We start from the raw sequence: 14,316 nt of genomic DNA, 5'->3' as shown, positions 1-14,316 counted from the left end.
CTTGCCTGTTGTTTTCGTAGCTGAGACCAATCATGCGTAGACCGTGTTTTTTTATTTTCATGTTCGCCGTGCTTAAGGTCTCACTTCAATCTCTAAATCTGTGTCTTATGTCTTTACACAACAAAGTTGGTTGAAATTAGAAGAGACGGAGCAGAGTCAGACGGCAGCAGATCATTCCCCCAGCATAGATTAGAGCTTGACATTTTGCAGTTATTAAAAAAAGAAGAAATTTGTCGTCCCTCGTGCTGCTGACCAGAACAAATTGATCCCATCATATTTTAACATCCGAAGCCGAGTAATTATTTTTCCGCCGCCTCAGATTATGTCTTTACATTCATATTGATTGGGTCAGGGAAAAAGAATCTCTGAGCTGCGTGAGGATCATCTTGGTCTGTTTTCTGTTGTGCAGGTCTGATATTGACACCAGGCAGGCGATGGAGAATCTCACGGACCACATGACGGCTTCCCAGAGGCAGGACTCGGTGGGTTGCAGCTGCAGACTTCATTTCCAGTACTTCGTGGGTGGTTTCTAGCCTTTAGTTGAAGGATATCATATAGATAATATTATCAGATGGAAACTGATGTGTTAAAACATATTAAATGGAAATGTTTTCTTTCTGAGTAGAAAAAGCTTGGAACCCTCATGGTGAAAATAAATATTTCACTCTAATTTCCAAACACATCCCCATCATCATCAGCGCAGTGGCAAATACGCTGCTCCAAATGACAGCCAATATGTGTAATACTCTGTTATCTCGTCCTGTCCGCGGACGTGACGAGATAAAGGTATTACCTGTCGTTTACCGGAGGATGCTCTGCTTCCTGATTAGACAGGGAATTGTAGCGCAGGGGGATGTGTCACGTCCAACCAATCAACAGAGAGAGTTGTTTTTTTTCTTCCTTCATTCCCACACCTTAATTTCCCGTTGTCTCATTAATCACGTCCTGACGCCCGCTCCGCACTGGCAGTGTTTGCGTGACCCGAGGCGTCCTCATTCTTCTTCCGCAGGTGTCAACTCGCGTGGAGAGACGTCTGCAGGAGCTAGAGAGAGAGATGCAGGCCGAGCAGAGGAGCAACGAAAGAGAGAGATGGCCAGAGAGGCGGGCGGCTGGGGGCGACAACCAGCAGGAGGTGACCCTCTTTCTCTTACCACTCATCTGCAGACGTCCCTCTGTCACACACCCTATGAGTGACACATATATTCTGTGTCATTAAAAAGAGCTCATAGTGATCATAAAACCAGCACCACACGGATTCAGTGTCGAGATGTGCAAAGAGACTGAAACAAAGTTAAAATGCATAAAATAGCCTAAACTAGACCTTGCAGTGCCTTTAAAAACATCTTAAGGTCGCAAGCTTCAATATATTTTAATGGAACATCTGTGATAGACCGACACAAAGTGGTGCATAAATGTAAAGAGGAAGGAAAATGAAAAGTTTAAAGCTGAGTTACATTAGGATACAATATCTGAAGCTTTGAAGATCTGACGCACCTCTGTTCAATGTATCATCTGAAAATGTGAAAGAAAGTGCTCTGGATAGACGAGACCAAAAGTGTACATGGTGGGGGCAGCGTCATGGTGGGGGCAGCGTCATGGTGGCGACAACGTCATTGTGGGGGCAGCGTCATGGTGAGGGCAGCGTCATGGTGGGGGCAGTGTCATGGTGGGGGCAGTGTCATGGTGGGGGCAGTGTCATGGTGAGGGCAGCGTCATGGTGGGGGCAGTGTCATGGTGGCGGCAACGTCATTGTGGGGGCAGCGTCATGGTGGGGGCAGCGTCATGGTGGCGACAACGTCATTGTGGGGGCAGCGTCATGGTGGGGGCAGCGTCATGGTGGCGACAACGTCATTGTGGGGGCAGCGTCATGGTGGGGGCAGCGTCATGGTGGCGACAACGTCATTGTGAGGGCAGCGTCATGGTGGGGGCAGCGTCATGGTGGCGACAACGTCATTGTGGGGGCAGCGTCATGGTGAGGGCAGCGTCATGGTGGGGGCTGTGTCATGGTGAGGGCAGCGTCATGGTGGGGGCAGTGTCATGGTGAGGGCAGCGTCATGGTGGGGGCAGTGTCATGGTGGCGGCAACGTCATTGTGGCGGCAGCGTCATGGTGGGGGCAGCGTCATGGTGAGGGCAGCGTCATGGTGGGGGCAGTGTCATGTTGGCGGCAACGTCATTCTGGGGGCAGCGTCATGGTGAGAGCAGCGTCATGGTGGGGGCAGCGTCATGGTGAGAGCAGCGTCATGGTGGCGGCAGCGTCATGGTGAGAGCAGCGTCATGGTGGCGGCAGCGTCATGGTGGGGGCAGCGTCATGGTGGGGGCAGCGTCATGGTGGCGACAACGTCATTGTGGGGGCAGCGTCATGGTGAGGGCAGTGTCATGGTGGGGGCAGTGTCATGGTGAGGGCAGCGTCATGGTGGGGGCAGTGTCATGGTGAGGGCAGCGTCATGGTGGGGGCAGTGTCATGGTGGCGGCAACGTCATTGTGGCGGCAGCGTCATGGTGGGGGCAGCGTCATGGTGGGGGCAGCGTCATGGTGGCGACAACGTCATTGTGGGGGCAGCGTCATGGTGAGGGCAGCGTCATGGTGGGGGCAGTGTCATGTTGGCGGCAACGTCATTCTGGGGGCAGCGTCATGGTGAGAGCAGCGTCATGGTGGGGGCAGCGTCATGGTGAGAGCAGCGTCGTGGTGGCGGCAGCGTCATGGTGGGGGCAGTGTCATGTTGGCGGCAACGTCATTCTGGGGGCAGCGTCATGGTGAGAGCAGCGTCATGGTGGGGGCAGCGTCATGGTGAGAGCAGCGTCATGGTGGCGGCAGCGTCATGGTGGGGGCAGCGTCATGGTGGCGACAACGTTATTGTGGGGGCAGCGTCATGGTGAGGGCAGCGTCATGGTGGGGGCAGTGTCATGGTGAGGGCAGCGTCATGGTGGGGGCAGCGTCATGGTGGCGACAACGTCATTGTGGGGGCAGCGTCATGGTGAGGGCAGCGTCATGGTGGGGGCAGTGTCATGGTGGTCATGGTGAGGGCAGCGTCATGGTGGGGGCAGCGTCATGGTGGGGCAGCGTCATGGTGGGGCAGCGTCATGGTGGGGGCAGCGTCATGCTGTGCAGATGTTTTTCTTCAGCTGGGACAGAGAAGTTGGTCAGAATCAACGGGAATATGAATGGAGCTAAATAAGATCCTAGAAGAACGCGTGAGGCTGGGGTAGAGGCTTACTTTCAGCAGGACAGTGACCCCCAGATTAGAACTTCACAGTATAGCGATTTGCAGTCGTCATAGAAATGTTTGTAATATTGCGTTCGCCAAAAAACTACTTTGATTCAATATTTGGCAGGATGTTATATTTCAAGTGCCATGCATGCAAACTCTGCGTGTCAATGTCATACTTAGCCTACTGGACAGACTTTCAGTGCCCTCAGTGTCCACACTTGATTTAGATTGTATACTCTTAGTGGTTGTGATGGTAAAGCATGAAAAGAGTGGAGGGGACTTAGTGTTGAAGAAATACATCAGAGAACATTGCTGCACAAAGATGCGCTCCATTCAGCCTGACTGAGCTTGAGCTATTTTGCAAAGAAGAATGGGCAAGAATGTCGGACTCTAGATGGGCAGAGCTAGTAGAGACAGACTTCCAGCTCTAACTACAGTAAAGTGTGGTTCTGCAAAGTGTTGTCTCAGGGCACAACACTTCCAAATCTGCAGAAAAGTAAAAAAAACAAAAAAAAACGTATCATGTTGGTGTTTCGCATAAAAACTTCTAAAATACATTGAAGTTTGTTGTCGCAGCATGACGAAGTCACTGTAAATCCATTCGGTAAAGATTTACCAGGTATCCTGTTTCTGAACTACGTTCAGCTAAAACACTTTAGATTTCCACTCTTTCAACTCAGGAGAAACAGTTAAACTTTCAGCGTTGTGGTGCTCTGAGATAAAAACATTATTCTGCACTGGTACGTCTGGTGGACGCTCTTTGATGGTAATTTCCCCTCACAAGTCTCTGGTGAGGCCCTCTTCCACAGATAGAGAAACTCTGCTGATAAAAGAATCAGCGCTTCATTTTGCATGATAAAGGACTTGCGGCAGCAGCGTGATTTTTTTTTTTTTTTTGTTACACATTGCTAGTATTTATACAGTTTAATGAGGCTCAATTTTCCAAGAAGCTACCAGCCTTTTCGAGCTGCCGTCTCTGGGAAAGGAAGTAGCAATATAATTGCGTTTCTAAATGACAGCTGAATTATTTTTGTGATCTCTCCTGAGAAATTCTTTCTCACTCTGCAAAGGACGTCACAGAAGATTTCTTCAACCAGAGTAATTAGTGTGATTAGAAATTTGAAGCAGTGCATTAGTTAATTGAGTACTTTTAAATGCTGATTTTTTTGTGTGTTCCCACTGGCTCACCTGCACCACCTGCTCTGCCCCCCCCCCCCCCCCCCTACCCCCACCCCACTAAAAAGCACAGCTTTGCCGGTAAAGTGATGTTGTACATAACTCTTTGGTGTGCTGGATGTAGTTTAGAAAAGACTCATCTTTTTCGTTTTTATCTTTTATTATATCCAGACTGTATTTATATAGGAATGAATAGATACAAAATGCCATTTTCAAAGGATCATTGCCTTTACTAATGGGGAAAACGTATCCAGTCCAACCATGCCACATGCATTACCCTAGATTGAAGTTTGGACTTTGACTAGGCCACGGGATCTCAAACATTAAATGTATTTTTAAATGAATTAATTGTTTTAAATTACATTTAATTACTTTAACTTCATCATTTAAAAGTTATATTTAATTAATGAGACCTTATTTAATTGTACATTTCAAAATTCAATGGTATGTTTAATTTTTCAATAATATATTAAATAAATAAATTGTACATTTAATAAATTAATGGTACATTTGTTTATTTCATTGTACACTTATTTATTTAATAGGACATTCACCTTTATTTCTTGATATATTTATGTAATTTTGTCCCTTTTGGGCCACCGTACGCCTTGGGGGTCTTTAATAATGATTCTGGAAATCATTCGGAGACCTTCCACTTGGTGTCTCGTGACCCCCTGGGGGTCCCGACCTCCGCCTTGGGAACCCCTGTACTGGGCTGCCGCAAATTTAAATTTTGCAGCCGTTTACCAAAGGGGACAAATGCTTTTTGCAAAGGGACATAGGCTAGCTTTTTATTCTTTCATCATGAAAGCTAAGGTTCTCTGATAATAAAACTAGTTTTATGATCTGAAAAATTCAAAAATGCCAAAGTAGAAGAGGTCCGTAATAGGCACTGTAACTACAGCTGTTCTGCGACGGTGCTTGTGGCAAGCCATGTAGGGGAGAACGCAAACATGTGGAAGAAAGTACTCTGGTCAGAAAAGACCACAGTTGAACCTTTTTGGCCTACATGCAAAACGCAATGTGTGACAGATAACTAACCCTGAAAAACACACCATCCCTACTGAGAAGCACGGTGGCGGGAGCATCATGATGTGAGAATGCTTCCATTTCTGGCAGGGTGATTCCAAAAAACAGAGCCTGTACAAGCATATTATTGTGTTAGAATGGTCCAGTCAAAGTCCATCAGAATTTGTGGCAAGACTTAAAAAATGCTAAACAAATGTCCAGCTGTCTGACTGAGCTTGAGCTATTTTCTGAAGATTAATATAAGAAACTCTGGCAAGCAACTGTATTTATGAAGCATTGCATGTTGCCATGGTTACAATTTTGACTTTTATTGAGCACATCTACTGTTGGCAAAATGTATTGCCACAAAAAAAGGAAAAACAAAAACTTGGCTGCATACACCAGTTTTACCCTTCAGGGTGTAGAAACGCAGCTGAAAGGGAAATGAAGCTTAAGTAATGCATGTTAAATCAATTGTAATTATCATTATATCATGGAGTTGATTCATAAGGGGCTTCATAATCTGTGCAACAAACGACACCCTCTTTCCTTAGCCCCTTTGACTAAAACACACAGAGAGAAGGTTTACACTGATTGGTGCTATCCACTTAGCCACAGAAATTATTCATACCATACACTGTCATGATAATGTTTGCTGATTCTTTAATTACCAAACGGTCTTCGTCTTCCGCTTTTGTCTGGCTTTATCTGTCCCCCTTTCTGCATTCTCTTGGGGAGCCACAGAGGGGCACTGTGTAGTCACTTGCAGTCCAGAAGAACTTTGCAAGCAAGAGTTTGCCTGAACGTGCTGTGCGGTGATAGCAGCGACCAATTCGTCTGCCTCCCTCTACAGAACAGTGCCCTAATGGGCCACCAGCAGGGGCCCGAAGTACTGGGACATAATGCATTTGTCCAAAAAATCCAGGGTAAATAAACAACCAAGAGGAAATGAAGAAGAAAATAATCTCTTATACCACTTAAGAGTAGCGGAGGAGGGAGAGCAGAGGGCACATTTATTCCCCCCCGATGGGCCCCGCTGTGATGTGAATCAAACAGATGATGAGTCACTCGGCTGGTTGTTATTGCAAGCAGGCGGTAATTCATCACCACGGCCTGCTAAGAATGCTTTGGATTGAGTGGGATCTAAGCTGTTTTTGTTTGTTTTTTGTTGCAGATTTTTGGGAGGTGCCAAGTTCGAACCGATGACGGGGAGGATGTCATGACAGCAAGACTTCTACAAGCAGAGAGGGAAAAGAAGAAGGTAAAAACGCTGAGCACAGTTTTTGGGATCTGTTTCTTTGCCCGTGGCGAAGGTTTTCACCAAAACCCTTTTATTCCAACAGAAGATGTTGCGAAAGTGTTCAAAGTGCCTGAGTGTAATTGAATCTCAGGATAAACACAGCAGTTCTGTGAAGGCTTCAGAGGTTTGTTAGAAAACATTAGTGAACAAACAGCTTCATGAAGACCAGGGAACACAGCAGACAGGGTTGGAGAATTTTAAAGCAGAGTTAGGAGTCTTTGAACATCTCATAGAGATCTGTTCTTTCCATCATCCGAAAATGGAAGGAGGACGGCACACCTGGAAACATACCAAGACATCAACAACAACCTAAAGTGAAAGGCCAGGCAAGAAGAACATTAAGCAGAGAAGTAGTCCAGAGGCCCATGGTAACTCTGGAGGAGCTGCAGACATCCACAGCTCAAGTGGAGAAGTTTGATGATAGGACAACTATTAGTTGTGAACTCCACAAATTTGGCCTTTATGACACCATGGCAAGAAGATAGCTGTCACATGTAAGGTTTGTCAGAAGCCAGGTGGAGGACAAAGGAAGAATGTGCTCTGGTCAAAATTCCACTTTGGCAAAACTTTATGCTGTGGGAACAGTTTTCCTGAGCAGCGATGGGGAAGCTAGCCAGGGTTGATGGGAGATGGAGGGAGCTTAACACAGGACAGTTGTGGACAAAAACCTGTTCGATGCTGCTGGAGACTGGAGGCTCATCTTCCAGCAGGACAGCAACTGTAAACATACAGCCAGAGATACAATGGAAGGATTTAGATCTAAGCATATTCCTGTCGTAGTGTTGTTCACAGACACTGTCCATCCAGTCTGAATGAGTTTAATGTATTCTGCAAACGGGTAAAAGGGGGTCTATAAACCATGCTTTACAGTTATATGCTACTTTGGGTTTGCATTCCTGTTTGTGCTTCTAACATGACCAGGGGTATGAATACCTTTGGAAGGCACTGTGTATTGGGTACAGTCGTGGTTCCTCAACACCTTTTCTTTGTCCCGACTGATATTCTTTTCCCCTTAGATGGAGCAGGAGCTGGGGAGAGCCAGGAGATTACTGGAGCAGTCAGAGGACAGCAGGGAGTCCCTCGTTCAACAGGTTCGTTTGTGCTTCCCTCCACCTGATGAGGATCGTAGATGCACGGGGAAACGTCACAAGACGAAACGGGCTGCAGATAACACATAACCCTTAGTGGCGGGAGGCGTCCGGTTTGTCTGCTTACACTGCCGATGTTCCCCAGGTCGAAGATATCCGCGGCGAGCTGCTGAGGACAAGGGCTGAGAAGACGGCGCTTCATAGGACACAAACGGAGGCTTCTCAGCTCAGCACTCAGCTGCAAGCCAGCCACACTGAACGTGAAGGAGGAAGAGGTCAATTACAAGGGTCAGGTAAAAGGATTGTCAGTGGAAGGGAAGGCAGAGGAAAAGGGTTTGGATGCAAAGGAAATGATCGGTTTAAAGACTGCCCTGCCAGCTTTGTGATTGGAAAACAGCACCTGCTTTATCCTGTGTTAGGAATCTGTTTCTATGTTTGTTAGGAAATGTTTAAACTTTATCTATGGTGTCCATGGCATTAGCAGGATCAAATCTAAAGTTGGAATGGAAATGGCTTACAGAACATTGAATTAGGCTGTAGCATAATACTGGAGGGGAAATAAATGCTGCAACCTAAAGAAAGAAATCACATTTATTTCATTCATATCCTGTTAATGTTGATCAGAAATTGGTTTGCTTAGACTGAGTCAAATAAGCCCACAAATTTTGGGGAATATTTTATTTATTTATTTGTGTAAAACAATTAACAGTTAAAGTCTTAAATATATTTATCTCTTTTAGGATCAAGTTTTGGCAGTGACACAAATTGATTTATTAGGATACGTGATTTCCTTGTAGTGAAAACAACCTCTTTTTTTTTTTTTCCACTAAATTATCCCCTAATAGTATACGGTGAGTCTATTATAGAGTTCGGCTAAAATTGCTCTTCACAACTCAATTAGCAGACTGAATTCAATGAAAGGCGGACAAAGAGAAGCAGATCTTTGTCTTTTTTGCGTTAGCACTCTTTATCTGTAAAGGAAGATGTGCATACATCATCACTTTGCATCAGATAGTGTGACACGCATGCCAACTGCTGCTAAGGTTCACTTGCAATAAGTCAGGTTTTAGGATGTGCAGAAGTGTCCAACAAGAGTCAAGACTGTCTCCTGCTGAAGAGTGTGTTTCCTCCACTGCAGCAGGAGGTGGTTATGAGTGCAACTACAACCACAATGAAGACAAGAATGGATCACCGTCAGTCAGGATTTGGCCCAGACCCTGATGGCCAGCATGAAAAAGTGCAGAAGTTATGAAGGAAAAGGTCAACGCTAAATACTGACTCCTAACATACATTTGATGTGTCTCATTATAAAATCCTTAAAATTTCCAAAAATGTTTTTAGTTGTTCGTCAGCGCACCCCAGAAATGAATAGAAGCCAAAAAACGTGGTCATTTTATGTCACTGTTAAATCGTTTTGCCCCGACTGAATGTATTCTGCTTTTCTGCCCGGTCCTTTCGACCATGAATTTCACCAACCTTTGAATGTGTGTCTGTGCACGTGTGTGTAGATCACGCTAGGCTGGAGAGAGAGGTGGCTGAGCTGCGGGCCCAGCTTCACAAGGCCTCGGTCCAGGGCGAGGTCGAGGAGCTGAAGAGGACCCTGGAGCGTAAGGAGAGAGAGAATCTACGCCTGAGTTTACAGGTCAAGGTGCGCGTCGGAGAAGCTGCTCTGGGAAGGAAATGTATGACTTGTTTTTCTTTGGAAATGTGGCAGAATTTATGGTTCTTGCCAAGTCTGGAAACGTCTGGAAGCATTTTGAAGCATTTTCCAGGTCTGGGCTAAGAATGGGAAAAGAAGTGCAAAAATATATTTTTTAGAGGTTTACTAACAAAAGTGAGTACACCCCTCACATCTTGGTAAACATTTTTATTACCTTTTCATTGGACAACACTGATGACATGACACTTTGATACAATGTAGTCAGTGTACAAGTGGTGTAAATTTGGTGTCCTCTCAAAAATAACTCAACACACACCCAGTAACGGCTTAACCATAGGCAACAAAAGTATGTACACCCCTACGTGAAAATGTCCAATTTGTGCCCAATCACCCATTTTCCCTCCATGGTGTCACGTGACCCGTTAGTGTTACAAGGTCTCAGGTGTGAATGGGGAGCAGGTGTGTTAGATTGGGTGTTATCACTCACACACTGGTTACTGGAAGTTCAACATGGCACCTCATGGCAAAGAACCCTCTGAGGGTCAAAGAAACAAAAAACCCCAATGTTGCTCTACATGAAGATGGATTATGCTATGAGAAGATCGCCAACACCCTGAAACTGAGCTTCAGCACGGTGGTCAAAACCATATATGGGTTTAACAGGACGGGTTCCGTTCAGATCAGGTCCACTAAAGAAGTTGAATGTGTGTGCTCAGCGTCATATCCAGAGGTCGCCTTTTGAAAATAGACATATGAGAGCTGCCAGCATTGAGTGTAAATGCGGATGACATACAGATGTCGAAATAGAGGATCAGATGTCATGGTTTCTTCTTCAACTGTAATGCAAATCACTTCAATGTAAAAGAAACACTTAGAGGCACTGAAACATTTAGTGTAGGTATTTCTGATTCTAGCTGGTATCAGCGATATATATGTGCAAATAAATGCCTGCATTTTAAGCATTGGCACCGCCGTCTGATTTCCCTGAAAATGTGTCTGAACTCCCACGCCCACCCTGCAAAAGAATCGTTGTTAGGAGATACAGTGGGTGTTTGCATGGATCACCTGGGGCTTCTCTTACGGTTTTTATACTTGGATCAAATAGATGAAAGAAATGTGTCCTTTTGGAGGTAAACCAGCAAAAATGAAGCATAATGAGGGAAATGAGACGGATGGATTTATATGCCCTTTTTATGTCCAGGACTAATCGGCGTATGACTAATTAGCCCTAACTAACAGTCTTATTCAGTGTAAGCACCAAAATGGCCACCAGATTGCTTGCCTCGTCTTTATACCTCAGCCAAACTGGAAACTTCAAAGTCCTTTAGATTTTCTTTGGGCCTCTTTTCTGAACGATATTATAAGGAACCCGGATGTTAGGATGAGGGTAAAAAGACTCTGACCCGTCTTTGGGAACATTTTGTCCCTGTCGTTGCTCTGCCTAGCTCCCATTTCTCTTCATCTTCTCTTAAAGTCTTTCATATCTGTCCAACTAAGGTCTCTTGCTTGACCTTTTTTTTTTCCCCAACATGGAAGGAATTATCATCCAACCTGGAAGGACGGGAACAGCAGCAGCTGCGGATTCTGGACCAGCTGAAAGACATACAGGTAATTTAAAAGAAGTGTTTTACCCAAACAGAACATTTTCTGTGGTTATATAAATTAAAAACATGTTTAGCTTCTTCCGTATTATGCTGTTATAAAAAGGTTAAGAGCCTAGAATGTAGCAGCCTTTTAGGTAATGCAGCAGCTATAAATCATTTTACTCTATTCCTTGAGGTGCCTCATGGTTAAAAAAGAAAAACAAAAAAAATACGGTCTCTTAATATAAAGAATGAACGTGGACTTCATTGGTACATTCAATCATTCTTCCAGAGCCACGGGCAGACAGAGAGGAGAGAGATGGAGGCCTTGCTGCAGGAGAGCACAAGGAGCAGAAATGAATTGAAGACCAGGGCCCAAGAAGCTGTGCGCCAGTGGAGGGCAAAGTGCAGGAGGCTGCAGAAAGAACTGGAGGATGCACAGGCTGAGGGTCGACTTCATGAAGACAAGGCCCTGCAGGTTGGTCCAAGCATCAATCACGCAGTTTTCCACAGCCCGTAGAATCGTCAGCTTTCAACACTGGGGAAAAAACATTCATTCTTTCTGTTTCATCATAACAAAAGTGACTTCAGCCAGGTCTGAAGGTTTTCTTTGGAAGGAAGGGCTTCTGTCTCGCAGCTACTACCATTGCCATGCTACGTGTTTTTTAACTTAACATGGGGTGTAGAGCTTTACAATAATCAAGACCTGATGCACAATATGTAATGCTGCCCAGAGGAAAACTTCAGATCTCAGATTATTAACGCTCTAATTAAACCTGCTCCGCTGTCAGTTTTCTGTTTATGTCAGGTCGGCTGCTCTTTCAGCTGTTGTATTAAATGTTTCATCCTCTTAGCTACTCAGTCCTGTTCTATGTTTCACAGCATATTGACCCGATGGGCCAAACCAATGATCATGTAGGCCTGCTGGCTGCAGCTAACCCAAGGACTTTTCTTTGTTACATCATCTCAGAAAGAAATTGTGGCTCATGCATGACTTCTATATTATTGATGTTCTGAGAAGCAAAGAGATCAATGATGCTATAGTCCTTCTCAAATCCAAACGCGAGTCCTTCAGGCGGTGAGAGAAAAACCAAATATTTCTCTGCCAGATTCTCTCTGTAGTCCTGAAATTTTGATCTAGAAAACAGTGGATAGTTTAAGACATTTTAGACACTTTACAACATATAACTAGTTACAGAGAGTTAAATTTCGCTTCATATATGAAATATTTTTCAGGTTTTGTTTGTTTGTTTTTTACCCAGGACCTTAGTTTTACTTTGAGCCGTTCTCTACCTGTTTTGTTTTTTAAGAAAAGACGCATATTTGCTCTGTTGGATCAATAGACTGGACTGTGTGGACCCTTAAGCATATGAGCATATTTCCCTCTTTTCTGTATTCATACTTCCAGTTTAGAAAATGTTTCCATGTTATCAGCTCTTGATCGAGATGCTTCTAAATGTGTTTGGGAATTAGTTCATCTTAAGAAACAAAGAGCTTTGTACCTTCAGTCATGTCTTGTACATTTATGGGTTCAGGTGTTATTTTTAGTAAAAGAAACTGTCAAAATGCCAGATTCAGATTGCCATAGTTTTTGTGCCCTTATGGTTTAATGGGCCTTTTTTTGCATTCCCACAGCATGATGCTTCAACCACCATGTTTCAATGAGGGATGAAACACTTAGAATGTTTACTGTATACATTCTGAGTTTTCACCGTATGATAGGGACATCATTAAGCTAATAAAATGTCTGTGGCTAATTTTCTTTTAGCTTTTCGTGAGAGTTCAGCAGCTGGCGGCCGTTTATTCACATCCCCTGAAGTTTTTTGTTTGATGAGCGGTTTTCTGGGCTTGCCAATCCTCAGTTTGACTGGGTTGGTTAGACATAAACATGCTTTGATCTAAACCATTTTATTGTAGCTCTGGCCGTACTTTTAGATTGCCCTGTTGGAAAGTTTTGTTTTCAGCCTCTAATGTTTTTTTTTTTTCAGCGATGCCCTGTATTTAGAACAGCTGCCAGCTTTCCTGTCCCTGTGAACGCAAAGCATCCCGCAGCATGATGCTGCCGTCACCATGTTTCACCATGGGGTCAGTGTGTTCCAGGTGGCGCGCAGTTCCAGTTTTCGACCACATGTATGTTGCACTCCCTCCGTGGCTTTGGGACTCTGAGCTGTGAATCTCTGCAGCTCCTCCATTTACCAGCCTTTTGGCTACTTCTCTGATCAAGGTGGACCTGGTGTAAACCTCTCAACAACTTTATTCCTGACCTGCTGTGGTTCTTGGTTTTCATGATGCTCCTAGAATAAAAGACCTTCAATAAACAGCTGTATTTATACTGAGACTAAATTACAAACAGGTAGACTATTTCTATTAATTGATTTTTTTGAAGGCAGTTGTTTGTATGAGATTTTTTTAGGTATTAGAACAAAAGGGCGGTGAATTTAAATGGACACCTAACACCGTGTATCATTTATGTTCCACTTTGCAGTTATCCCAATCAAATGCGTTAAAGGTTATGGTTGTAACTTGGCAAAAAGTAAACAGTATTAGGGGTATGAAGTGAGTAAATGTCGGCTTTGAGAAATGCTTTAGTTAGTTCAGGGCTGGCAGTTATCTCACTATTCTATTCAGAAACAGACTGTTTGTAAAGTTAGCTCCGCGTGAATCTGTGCTCCTCATACAGCCCTCTGTTTCTCCACTGTTTCACATTGCCGGCACTCCTTTGTGTGACTGGAGCTCATGTTAGCGCAGCATCCCATCTCTTTAATACAACGTGAAGTCTCAGGTTTTCTCCTGACTCTGATGCTTCCATCTGTCTCACTGAAACTGAACATTGGGTCTCTGAGTATAGACACGAGGTGCTTTCAACACCCGGATCTTCCACACATACTAATCAGCATAACAAGACTGCAGTATTTCCATTTTTACAGCTCTAAACGGGAAGCCACTCTGTACTTCATAACACAGATACAAAGAAACTTACCTGAGATTGTCTGCACCCCTCTGAATCAAGTTGTGTTTTCTTTCAGTCTGTTTCCCATTAGTCAAACTGTTGATCATGTATTTTAAAATGATATGGAATCTTCTTATTTCTTCTAAAGACAAAAACAAATAAAAATGCATAAAGGAAAGCTAAAAAAAAAAACCAGACATAATATGTCAGAGAAGGTGATAGATGACAAATAAAACAGGCCTAGTTTTCCTGATGCAGCATAGTTTTCTGTTTAGTTTGTTAAAGATCACGGGACTCATGTACGAAGCGTACTTACGCACAGAAACCTTGCGCGCAATATTT

At 44.3% G+C, this 14,316-nt stretch overlaps 1 protein-coding gene across 6 annotated transcripts in view; it reads left to right on the top strand.

Moving 5' to 3' along the window:
- LOC124881997 (centrosomal protein of 128 kDa-like) overlaps window positions 1–14,316 on the top strand; it is a 68,396-nt gene that overhangs the window by 5,318 nt on the left and 48,762 nt on the right. For 5 of the 6 annotated variants that reach the window (XR_007041794.1, XR_007041793.1, XM_047388053.1 and 2 more), the window contains exons 6-13: window positions 411–482; window positions 1,010–1,132; window positions 6,568–6,654; window positions 7,710–7,784; window positions 7,927–8,074; window positions 9,290–9,429; window positions 10,978–11,049; window positions 11,317–11,502. Coding sequence is in view for 4 of the 6 variants with exons in the window: in XM_047388053.1 (XP_047244009.1) it covers window positions 411–482; window positions 1,010–1,132; window positions 6,568–6,654; window positions 7,710–7,784; window positions 7,927–8,074; window positions 9,290–9,429; window positions 10,978–11,049; window positions 11,317–11,502 (903 nt within the window). In the remaining 2 variants the exon portion in view is untranslated. Of the gene's footprint in view, window positions 1–409; window positions 483–1,009; window positions 1,133–6,567; window positions 6,655–7,709; window positions 7,785–7,926; window positions 8,075–9,289; window positions 9,430–10,977; window positions 11,050–11,316; window positions 11,503–14,316 lie in introns of all 6 variants that reach the window. The other variant, XM_047388051.1, reaches the window with a different exon arrangement.

The sequence above is a fragment of the Girardinichthys multiradiatus genome, chromosome 15 (assembly GCF_021462225.1).
Source record: "Girardinichthys multiradiatus isolate DD_20200921_A chromosome 15, DD_fGirMul_XY1, whole genome shotgun sequence".
Taxonomy (NCBI): domain Eukaryota; kingdom Metazoa; phylum Chordata; class Actinopteri; order Cyprinodontiformes; family Goodeidae; genus Girardinichthys; species Girardinichthys multiradiatus.
The sequence above is the reverse complement of the archived record's forward strand: the minus strand, read 5'-3'. Positions and strand labels throughout refer to the sequence as shown.